Below are 12,194 nucleotides of genomic sequence, written 5' to 3'. Positions count from 1 at the left end.
CCTCTGTCTCTCTCCATCCTGTCCATAAGCACTCATTCTCTTTATCATGAGCTGGATAAATGTAGACATTTTGTGTCTGAAAGTGACATCTGAAAGGGAGGAAAATATGCATAGATTTGGAAAACAATTATGGATTTTCAGTTGGGAGACAACTAATATTTTTACCAGTCATCACTGGAAATGTGCTATATGGCCAGTTGCCAGCCTGTAACAGATCAGCACTGGAGTGTGTGAGCTCTTGCATGTCCCAAAATCAACATTTGGCTCACTGGTGGCAAGACTGGCTTCTTGCAACCATGGACCAGGTTTTTGTGCATTTAAGGGCTGTGTGTATGAGGGTGATGCAGAGGGTTTGTATGTTGTGCATTCACTGGGCTCTTGTTTTCATTCTGCTGGTGCATGCAGCCAAGGTGGAGCAGGTGAAGTTTGACACCACTCAGCTCCACGCCAGACCAGAGCTAGCTGCTGAGCAGAGAATGGTAGATGATGCCTCCGGGGAAGTCGAGGTGAGAGAGCTCCTTTTGCTGAGAAATGATGCAGTTACCAGAGTGTTTCCAAACATCTCTGCCTTTTCACACACTGCAGCTGTATGGAGCTGTGAAGGTCTGCCCCCCCATCCTCCCCAAGGAAGCATGGCTGCAGCCAGAGCAAAGTGCTGCAAGCTCTAATGCAGCAGTTACAGAGGAGCATTTCTCCTCCAACCCACGACCACTGGAGCAAAGCGGTCACTGAGATGACTCTTCTCCAGCTGTGTGTGTGGATCATGAGACTGATACAGTCAACCCCCTTCTCACACTGTCTCCAAGTTAGGTCCATATCAACCAAACTTGTGCAGAGCAGAGGCTCCTCTCCCATTCTTGTGGCCTCCCATGGAAGATGGAGCTGGTTGAGAGAGGGGCTATGGGGCAGAGAGGGACCTGGAGACTGCTCCTCCTTGAGGGCTATGGACTATTGAAAGTCCATTAATGGCACATGTATTGCCACAGTCACTGGAGAGACCTGACTTTGCCCGTAAGAACTTAATCAAGCTGGGGGCTGGCAGCTGGGGGCTGGCATCTGGGAGAGAAAGGAAGGGTTATCTTTCCAACTGAAGACCTGAACTTCAGTGGTCTTCTGGCAAAGGGGCTGCACTGTCTTCATGTTGACTCCACTGCTGCTCATCAAGAAATTTCGTTCACTAGGTGTGGAGGATTGAGGACTTGGAAATGCAGCCAGTGAATCCCAAGACATATGGGCAGTTCTATGGAGGTGACTGCTACCTGGTGCTGTACACCTACTTGAGATCAGGCAGGCCTCACTACATCCTCTACATGTGGCAGGTAGGTCAAAACAAAGCAGAAGAGGCTGTGCTGAGTCTGAGGGAAGCCTGAAACTGAAGGGAGCAATTAGATGCAAAAATCACAACCCAAACATCCAGAAGAACTCAGATGCCCTTTGCTAATCAGTTGTCCATTGCAAATATTCCAAGCTGCACTTCGTAGACAGCATGGACACTGAGCCCAGGCTGGTATCAAACTGAAAGCCAGCAATGTCAGATAGAAATAGTGAGGGATTATGGGGCTTGCAGTGCTGAGGACAAACTTTGCAGTCATTCAGATTGTCCCTTAAAGCCTCAGCTCCTGGAGTCATGTGATTATATGTATATTTCTGCCTTCCTTTTTGAAAATGGGATACTGAAATCTCCAAAAACAGTTTGCAAGAGAAATGTAATCATCATTTTAACTCACGATATTATATGCAGGGGCTTGGGATTGGCAAGATGTTAGTTGTGCAGAGCCTTATACCCTTCACCTCACCACGTTGCCTGTGGCATCTTTCTCTTCCCCAGGGTCGCCATGCCTCTGTGGATGAAATCACCGCCTGTGCCCTCAATGCCATCGAGCTGGACAAGAAGCATGGGGACGAGGCTGTGCAGGTCCGTGTGACCATGGGCAAGGAGCCCACACACTTCCTGGCCATCTTCAAGGGCAAGCTGATCATTTACGAGGTAATGTGGCTTTGGGCCTGCGGGCAATGGGAGGTGCAAGGACCGATGATGGCTTGGCAGTTGCAATGGAAACAGTCCAGAAAAATGGGCTGATATTCAGGAAAGGAATCTGCTGGGTCTGCATGGGCTGGCAGGTAGAAGTGGTGGAACATGGCTACTATTTCCCAAGCGGTCTGAACACCATATGTGTAAATGCAGTCCTGGACTGACCCAGACTCAGCTGCCCACCACTGAGCTCCAGTGTTAATGTGTGATGCTTTTCCAAACTCTATCCCAAAATATATTGTAAAGTTACAATAAGACAATCATCCTGTAAATTACAGATACCACTGTCCAGAGAGGGTCCTCCAAAATATCCTACAAACTGTTACATGATTTGAATTGTCCCTGCCCGAATTATATCACATTCACTACTAACCCACTTCACTTGCTGCTTTGGCTGCCCACATTTCTGGTGGAGACATTACAAACAGCTGAGGGTCTGCCCTCAGCTCTCAGTGCTGGTCCCACCATACAACTTCTATGGCAGTTGTTCAGCTAAGCTGAGCGCAGCTGGAACTCCAAATCCAGTGTCTTGCCCAGTTTATATGGCAAATGCTTTGCAGACACTAAGATCTGTTCATGTTGAACTGGAATATTTTGATGAGAGCTGGTCATGACTCAGAATAACCAGGGACAAACTAAAGTTATGACATGTGGGTTTTATTCTGACCTGGAACCAGGAGGTATTTGTATTTCCTCACCTGCTCTGTGCAGGACCATGGTCTGTTGTTACAGCAGCATGGAATGCTGTGACCACAAGAGCCTTCTCCCTCAAACCAGTCACACCCTGGATTTGGGTGCCCTCTTCTCCTCCCAGTACCATCCTTCCCTCTGTTTCCTTGCAGGGCGGTACGAGCCGGGCTCAGAAAAGCACACCCGAGCCAGCGATCCGCCTCTTCCAGGTGAGGGGCACGGATGAGATGAACACAAAGGCCACGGAGGTGCCAGCCCGGGCCTCCTCCCTCAACTCCAACGATGTCTTTCTGCTGACGACCAGCCAAGTCTGCTACCTGTGGTGTGGGAAGGTGAGACCGCAGTGAGCCCTGGGGAGGCAGCTGAAGGGACCCAAAATTTGCTCATGGTGGGCTTGAGTCTCCTAAATCCACTGAGCTGTGGAGATGTATCGTCGGGCAGGTAGCCCATTCATTTCAGTGGAGGAAGGTGCACCCAGAAGCAGGCTCCATCTGCAGAAGATCAGCAGTAACACAACCCTCTTTCTACAGAAATAACCCATCTTGTGGTTCACCTCATCTTGTTTTAGATGTTCATACAACTTTCAGCTGAATAAAGGACCCCAGGTTCTCCAGCTGTAAGAAATTAGCCAGGATTAAAGCATTATCATTTGGTCTGTTTTAGTCATGTGTTTCAGGATGGGATGGTAGATCAAAATGAAGAAGGGTTGCCCAGAGAGGTTGCAGATGTTTCAAGTGTTCAAGGCCAGGTTGGATGGGGCTTTGAGCAACCTGACCTACTGAAAAATGTCCCTGCCCACCTCCCATGGCAGGGAGGTTTGACTAGATCATCTTTTAAGGTCCCTTCCATCCCAAACCACTATATTTATATGAGTTTTGCTCTAGACGCCATTGGCTGCACTGAATGTCCCTTCAAGGACTAGAAGTGGACTCTGAGTGACCAGCTCACACGAGACTCTCAAAAGCATTCAAGCAGGTCTGAAACTCTCCAGAGGAGGGTAGGACCAAGCCAGGTTTTCCCTAGAGATAAGTTTTGCCTGTATGTCCCTATGTCCACCTCAATCTTCTGTCCTGAACACAGGGATGCAGTGGAGATGAGAGGGAGATGGCAAAAATGGTAGCTGACATCGTTTCCAAACGGGACAAGCACACCATTTTGGAAGGACAAGAGCCAGCAGAGTTCTGGGAAGCCTTGGGAGGCAAAGCACCTTACGCCAGTGAAAAGAGGTAAGAGTGACCTGCTTGTTCCTCTAGGCTTGGCCAGGCACCATTAGTCAAGGGACCAAAACTGCTGGAAAGTGAGTAAGCACTTTGACACTCCCTTACCAAAGGGAGCACCAGGTCAGAATACTGCCAAAAGCTTGGTCAGAAACCACACCAAAGTGTGTCTTCCCTATGGGTCAAGCTGCCTATGAAGTAAGAGCTCCAGATTCTAACCCTGCAGACAAGGGGATGCTACATCTTCCTTTTCCCACAGTATATCCATCCCATATCTTGTTGTAAGGGCTACATGAACCACATACTCCATTTCCAGACATCACGAGCTTTATGGGCAGCCCCCGAAAATTCATGAAACTAAACCTGCTTTTGAACAACCTGGATTTCTCCAGCCCTCTGGGCAGGTGGTGTGTTCCTTTGTAACCAAGTGATCTGATGTGGCTTTCACCTGACAACAGGCTCATCTCTGCAAAGAGAGAAGTGTTCTGCTTTTGGCCTCTTTGGGTGGGGAACCTTTAAAAAATGCTAAAGTGGTTAGAGAAACCCCTGAGACCTGACATTGCTGACTTTCAGGCCCTCAGGTGAACGTTGCCATGTTCCCATCTCTTCCATCTTGCTTTTTCTTTCCCTGCCATGCATGAGGAAGGTTTCAAGAGCAAATCACACACTACCAGCCTCGCCTCTTCGAGTGCTCAAACCAGACGGGTCGATTCATCATGACAGAGGTGGTGGGCTTCTGTCAGGAAGACTTGGACGAAGATGATGTCATGCTGCTAGACACATGGGAAGAGGTCAGCACTGACACCCCCTCCTCTTCCTCTCAGACGTATTTTCAAACAGGTTATGGCTTAATTTGTTTGAATCCATCATTCAATGTGAAACCGAGGGCAATATGCTTCCTGTCCCATCTCCAAACCCTTCACAATGTTCGGTCAGACAAGCAGGCCTGTGTCCAATCCTTCTCACCCAGGTACCAAACACAGTCCATGCCTTGCTCTAACGTAAGATGAGCTAGACCTGCTCCAGTCTTGGCCAGCTCATACAAGGGGGTAGCACCCAGAAACCCTCCCTCTCATTTCTCATCACTGATGGTGAGGACTTGCTTTAAACTATTGGTGAAGAAATCTGCTTTCTGAGGCCATTTGATTTTTTGGCCATGCAAAGATTGAGTTTAGCTACCTTGAAGCATGTGAGAGCTGTTTTCTGAAATATTTATGCTTTAGGCCTGTCTCAAAGGCAAAAATCCTTCTTGTCTGGGAGGAAATCTGGGACCAAGGTCCCAAGGGACTATTGGGAAACAACAATTCCAGTCTTATCTCTGCTTTAGTTGGCAGTGGTGAACAAACAGCCATATCTGCACAGGTCCTAACTGCTTACTGATTTCCAACACCTTCTTTCCTTGCAGATTTTCCTTTGGGTCGGCAAAGCCTCCAACACATACGAGAGGAATGAGGCAATTGCCTCAGCTAAGGAGTACCTCAAAACCCATCCAGCAGGGAGAGACTTGGCAACTCCGATCATACTGGTGAAGCAGGGCTACGAACCCCTCAACTTCACAGGATGGTTCAACGCTTGGGACCCGTACAAATGGAGCGTAAGTTGATGGAAATGCCTTGTGGTATGCAGACTTGCTCAGCAGTGCTTAAAGGGTGTTATTGTCAGTGAATATATCCTCTATGGTGCATGTAGCGAAACCTCACTGTGACATGTCCCGAGTTTCACAACTTCCTAGTGCTACCAGCTAGTGCTACTCCTTCACCAGCAAAAAGCACCTATCTGGTGAAGCAGAGGCTTTTGCAAATACAAGTAAATGTGCTTGAATTCACAATATTCACATTTTTATTTTAAGAAAAGCTAGATTCTAAATCAGATTTGTGATTTCATCCAAAAAAGGGTTGAGGCTTCTAGTAGTAAAATCAAGTTCAGAGTGAAAACAGAAGCACCTACATCAAACAGAAGCACCTACATCATAAAGAAAATAGAAAAAAATGCTTATTTTCTCAAAATGCAGCCACAGAGAAAAATTTATGGTCCAGCTTTAAGCGAAAAGTCTGGTGAAATGAAAGATGCGAGCAGATGGGTCTTGTGTTCAGCTTTGCAGGCTGCCCATCAGAACCCAAGGAGCTGCTAAGCAAGGTCACCCTTGGTCCCTGCAAAATAGTTTTCCTCTCAAAAGGTGATTTACAGATACAAGCTCTCTGCTATACAGAGATGGAAACCTGCCCCAGGAGTTGCCTGGGAAAGAGAGGAGATGGAAACCTGCCCCAGGAGTTGCCTGGGAAAGAGAGAAGTCCCTTGTTCCCTCTTTCAAACACACAGACTTCAGATGATCTTAGGAGTATAACACAGAGCAGACATTTGCTTGAGTGGGCACACAGGGCCCTGTCACGCATTGTCAGGACCCAGGCTCCAACCCTGGTTGTGCTCAATATGGTTGCATGGAAGAAGGAGCGATGCTTTAACCCCTTGCAGACCATGGACCAGTGGGTCCAGGCAGCCTGGAACACAATCCTGGAAGGGCTTTGGTGGTTAATATACCCAAAGTATTGATTGTGCACCTAAATTTCTGCCACCCGATGGCACTGGTGTGCACGGCTTAAGAAAACAGAACAAAAAAAGAAAAGAAAGATAATGGGCATCTGGGAAAATCTCAGCTCCAGGTGGTGAATTCCCAGACCCTTCCCCAGTGTATCAGTCCTTCTTGCTCCTGTTCTACGCTATGAAAATCAACGTTCAGCCAGTTCACAAGCAATGCCATCTTCTGGTTGCCCAAGTGAAGTCCCATGCTGAAGCCTGCAGGTGGGACAGCGGGGCAATGGAGTGAATGAAGGTCCCCAGGAGACTTCACTCTGAAGGAAATTTCATACAGAGGGATTTTTTTTTCCTGTAGCTGGATTTGCATCGTCTTTCTTTGCAACTGGTGTGGTGGTAGAAAGCCTGTATTTCAGCTGGGTCTGGACAGATAAGACAGCAACTCCCAGAGCAATGACCCTTAAAGCAATGATGATGCTTAGAAAAATGGTCAAAACTTGGGTTTTTTTTCTGAGAAACTGCTGAAAAACAAGGACACTGCTCATAAAATATGTGCCTCTAAAAATATCCCTGGTAGGCAGCTTCAGCAACTACAGACAAGCAATCCAAACTGTTGACATCCCAGAAACATCTGGTGTGCGTGTTCATTGCTCAGTTTTGGGTCTAAATCTGTTTGCTCTGCCGTCCATGTGTTTGTGTTGTTTGCTTTTGTTGGGGAACTTTGTGGGATAATTCTGTTAAGAACTGACATCTCCTGGCTGCTTAGGAAAACACAGTCATCATCTTTGCCAATGTATCTAGTATATTCTCTTTTTTTAGGAACTAAGAGGTAGCTGGTAATCCATGGCACCAAATTACAAGAAGTCAGGGACTGAGGATTTGAAAAATCTGCTGTTTTAGCTAAATGAATCAGGGAAGGGGAAAAAAAATATTATTTTATCCCAAATTACCATGCACTGCAAGATTCATTTAAAATCTGAAGCACTTAAACCCAGCAGTAAATGTGATTTTGTTTGCCTTCTGCTCCCTAAAGTGTTTAGATTTTCTGTTTTCACCTATTACCGTACAACTGCAAAGGCTAAAGTCCATTTATTTCTTCATATTCAAGCGAAAGCTCTGATGCTGGCACAATCTCCTCATTCCAGGAGCTGAGGATTGCAGGAGGCACCTCAATGGTGCCACCTAAATGGGCACCACTGGGCTTTAAAATTCACGTGCTCTCCTGACTTCGTTAGTGAACAGGAGCACGGGCTAATTAAAGACGGCCCCGTTCTTCTCACAACTCTCTTTACCTTTAGGATGGCAAGTCCTATGAGGAGATGAAGAACAGCCTAGGAGACGTGTCGGCTATATCCGAGATCAAAGTGGTGAGTGGCTTCTTGACCATATGGGTGGAAAACACCTGCATTTAAACCCCACTGCTCTCCCCAGCCTGTTCACATGAAGGAGAAGGCGTAATGATCAGAGGAGGCATGGAGACCTCAGGCTGCCAGACTCAGAACTGTGGTCCTCTGTGGAAAGCAGAGGGAGATGTGATTAATAATCCATAAATAAGACCCATTAATAACACATAACTCAGATCTCCTGGGCCTTTTCCAGTCCTGTGCAGAGACATCTGTGAGCAGAAGATGGCCCAGCTGCTTTCTAAACTACATCTGCAAATAAAGTGCATGCAGCTAAAACCATGTGCAGTTAAACACTGTATGAGCAGTTTGCAGTGGTGGGGCCCCTGAGACTTTAGACAAGGAGCCCCTGGTCAAGAAAGATGCAGCCCAGTGGGGATCCTATAAAGCACAGAGGAAACAAGGTCCCAACAGGCCCAAACGTGAGTGTCATATGGGACTGGTTCTGTCCTGGACAGGGGCAGGAGAAAGGCTGAAAGGAAGTGTCTGGTGCTTTAAACCAGGAGAGATGGCAGCCTGGGGAGGGGTACACAGCTAATTTAGATGTTTTAGACATGGCAGATACCTAATCTCACCTTCTGCCCTCACACACTCACACCTTCCCCTGTTGTTATCTTGAGAAAAATGAGACTGATGTAAGTATCTGCAGCTATTTCTAAGGGCTCTCATCAGTGCCATGCTTTTAGCAGTCCTAACACCAAGATGTAGCATTGATGGAGGTGCTGGGATGATGTTTTAGTTTGGGCTCTTTCCTTGCTGCTTTGGAGCAGCAGACCAACAGATAGTCCATGCCAGAACAGTGTCCCCAACCCCAACAGAGAGGAAGATCCCGGGATAACCCACAAGTTGCTCTGCCAGAGCTTCTTGTCTTGACCTGTGTTCCTCCTTAACAGGACCTCAACAACATCAGCCTGAACAAGGGAACCCTCAGCATGACCAACTTGGCTGGTTCAAGCACACCAACTGCTTCCCCTGAGTATAAATCACACCTCAACCACAGTGACAGCAACAGCTACAGCAACAGCAGCAACTACAACAGCAACAGCAGCCCAGCCCTGGTGCCCAATGGTGAAGGGATTTACTCCCGAGAGGTGCTGATGCACAGGACGGTGGATGAACTCCCAGAAGGCGTGGATCCCACTAGAAAAGAGGTGACTGCGCTGCTGGTTCGATGCCTTTGTAGCTTAACATGCAATTTAGTCATTGACCAAGTGCGCTAGTACTTTAGACTATCTAGTCCTGCTTCAGGCTGAAGGAGGCACTGGCTGGACACGTAGGTCTCATCAAAAAGCAGGAGATTCATGCAGGAGGAAATTGTAGTAGTTTTACCCTAGTGGAAGTTGCTTGGTTTGGTTTATTGAGGGGTGGTTTTTTTTTTTAAGAAAAATGAATTTTAAATAGTTATTTTTCAAACTGTTTTCTTCTGGTAGAGTTGTTCAGTTCTACCACATCTCCAATTTCTGATCAGCCCAAGGGCTTTAGCAATGTCTGTAGCTGAGTCCAAGCAAGCCGATGGGAGGGACACAGGAGGATGACTTCCTCTACTCCCTACAACCCAAGTCTGACCAATGTCTTGCCCCAACAGATCTCCTGGCAAAGGCCAAGACCCATGCTCAGAGAGCTGATCCACAGCAGCTCTGCTCCACAGTGATGGTTGTATTTCAGCTGTGCTGTACATGACTGCTTTCTTCTACCCAAAATGCTGGGGAAAACTCAGCCTCCACTTCCCACAGGGTATTTTTCAGTATCACAGATGAGCCCTCTATCTACAAAACTTTCTTTCCAGCAATGGGACTGAACATTTCCAGTGGAATATTTGGCGGGTGGAGGGAACTCAGCGTGGGGAAGATACTTTCACTGTGAATCACTACCTAAGAAACCATCCAAAACTTTGGCCAACAGAATTTCTCTGATGCACCATTAGTTGTCCTGGCCTCAATATATTTAGTGGAGACCAAACTCCAGCCAGGGCATGCTAACCCTTCAAAACCCGGGCAATCCTTTGGGCTGGTGGGCTTTTATTCCCCTGGTGCTTTGGGAAGTGGGATGAGGAACACTTGCTGAGGTGTTTCACTTCCCACCACGAGGACAGGAGCTGTTGGCCTGGAGTCAGGGGTGATCACTGGCACAGTGAGGAGGGGATGCAGCTGATGGAGGCCTCTGCAAGAGCCAAAACTGACCTCTCCTTGCTCTCTCCTCCTGCTGCAGTACTATCTCTCTGATGCCGATTTCCACGATATCTTCGGGAAGTCCAAGGATGAGTTCTACCAGATGCCCAAATGGAAGCAGCAGAACGAGAAGAAGCAATGTGGACTCTTCTGAGACCCCAGGGGCCATCGGGCATCCGGTGGCTCTGGGACCAACCCTCGCTCTCTTAGGAGCTCCAGGGAAGAAGTACAGACATTTGCTCAATGAACCCAACCCAACATCTCAATCAGGCCAAGCTCCGGTGCCGTTATTCCAGGAGCCACTGTTGGGGGATGGCTCCTTTCTCCCTGCAAACGCTGAACCTAAGGAGGCAACGCCTTTTGCAGGAACAACTCTGCAGGATGTTTTTGCCTCCTTTTGGACACTTTATTGCTGATAGCCACAAAGACAAGTGTGTGTCACACAGCCGTATTGTAGCCTCTTCTTTCCTCTCCCTTCTGCAAATTGTCACATGCACGAGGTCATGATTTTCCTTCATTTGTAGACATTTAAAGTTGGGCAAAACAAGGGCCACTTGCAGCTGCTTTGTAAATTTTGGGTGAGGAGAGGGAGGGGGAAGCCCTAGGAGGACAGAACCTTGAGGTCAGGGAAAAGGTGATGGAGTAGCCAGATGTGTGATGGGGCAGCCCATGAAGTGACACTGGCCAGTTCTGCCCCTCCTCACCTTGCAGAAAAACTGCTTGCCAAAGAACAGCAAAGCTCAGTTGTAGACTCACATGCATAGCCCAGTGCAGGGAAAAGAAATGAGAACCTGGCTTGGAAAAAAATATGCTTAAGAACACATTTATTCACTGGTCTCTTTCAAGAGGATGCTGAGACTAAGGTAATTAATAAGACTAACAACACAGCTCTTGATTTTGACTGCCAGACAAGACTCAGTTTATCTTTTTCTTGTTTAGATGACATCTTCAATCTCACCTGGCCTCCCTGAGCACGACTGGATGCAGGTGATGGTAGGAGTCCACCTGCCTGCAGCCCAGAGGCTGGAGGAAGCCAGGAGGGTTTTGGGTATGTGGGTGTGTCCCACTGAAGGCTCTATCACAGCTCCATCCCTGTGATGTCCATAGGGATGGGAGTGCCCGTTCTGCACTGAGAGCTCAGTCTGACTGGGGAGGGCAGGGGAAATGTGAGCGATCAGTGATTAAAGGATACAGTTGTAAACAAAAGGAAGAAATGAGTATGTTTAGAATCTCTGAAGATGTGGTTTCTGCAGCTTTACTCCATTTCCAACCTGATCAGTGATTCCAAATAAACAGCCAGCAGCAGCACTGTAAGTGTCCTCGATCAGCCTGTGGGGTAGGATGGCAGCAGAGAAAAGCTCTGCAGGGCCACAGATTCTTCAAACACCTGGTCTTTAATGGGATTTGGTTGGTTTTTTTAAAAGATATCAACTAACTAAGAAGGTGAGGACCATTTGTCTTCCCATGCCCACATACCATGCTCCTGAAGCCCACCCTTGCCCACAAACAGGGGTACATGTCCATTCAGCAATTGGCCTGACTGCCCACTCTGCTGCAGAGATGTTGGATGGAGCTGAGGAGCTGCAGGTGGCTGATGTTTGAGGAGTGAAGAGCTCTCACACAGCACCTGGGACCATGCAGTAGTGGTGCAGTGTCACCATCTGGCTGGGCTGGAGGCAGGGATGGGGTCTTCTGGACAGATCTATGTGTTTAAGAATTGGTATTTCAAATAAACCACAACCCCATCATTACCTCCATGCTCCTGCCACCACCTGGTCCCATTTCTGATTGAAGGTCTAGCCAAAACCCATTGAAACCCTCTATGCAGAATAAGGTAAGAGTCAAGCAGAGACAGATCAGCTGAATTATCTGCGTGATTGCTCCTGTTGTGTTCACACTAGATACTGTCAGTGCACATCATCCCTGCTTCAGCCTGTATTGCCACTGCTGGAAGCGACAGTATTGCCACTGCCCCACTGTGGCATGCTCCTGCCAGCTCCCAGACTATCGAATTGCATGTGCTCCTCAATAAAACGCAGCAATGCCACCCACCAGCCCTGACTGTGGGCCTAACCAGCATCATGCAATCAAATGGAGAGCGGTGGAAATACAGTCGGATTAGGGAGATTAGGCCGATTTGCTACAAATTGCT

The 12,194-nt window shown here is 47.8% G+C and overlaps 1 protein-coding gene across 1 annotated transcript; it reads left to right on the top strand.

Annotated features, from left to right (window-relative positions):
• The first annotated feature begins 296 nt into the window (after positions 1–296).
• On the top strand, positions 297–10,196 carry VILL (villin-like). Its single transcript, XM_010191711.1, has 10 exons — positions 297–506; positions 1,182–1,319; positions 1,829–1,987; positions 2,875–3,054; positions 3,803–3,948; positions 4,586–4,730; positions 5,345–5,533; positions 7,770–7,838; positions 8,768–9,025; positions 10,083–10,196. The coding sequence occupies exons 1-10, from the start codon at positions 297–299 to the stop codon at positions 10,194–10,196; spliced, it is 1,608 nt and encodes a 535-aa protein (XP_010190013.1).
• The last annotated feature ends 1,998 nt before the right edge of the window (positions 10,197–12,194 follow it).

This window comes from Mesitornis unicolor, unplaced genomic scaffold (genome assembly GCF_000695765.1).
Source record: "Mesitornis unicolor isolate BGI_N332 unplaced genomic scaffold, ASM69576v1 scaffold149, whole genome shotgun sequence".
NCBI lineage: Eukaryota > Metazoa > Chordata > Aves > Mesitornithiformes > Mesitornithidae > Mesitornis > Mesitornis unicolor.
Note: the sequence above shows the minus strand (reverse complement) of the source record. Positions and strands in the feature narration are given on the sequence as shown.

Coding starts and splice junctions, on each gene's coding strand:
- VILL (XM_010191711.1), top strand. CDS start 297: ATGGACCAGGTTTTTGTGCATTTAAGGGCTGTGTGTATGAGGGTGATG. Junction 1,320..1,828: donor ACATCCTCTACATGTGGCAG/GTAGGTCAAAAC, acceptor TCTCTTCCCCAG/GGTCGCCATGCCTCTGTGGA. Junction 7,839..8,767: donor CTATATCCGAGATCAAAGTG/GTGAGTGGCTTC, acceptor CCTCCTTAACAG/GACCTCAACAACATCAGCCT.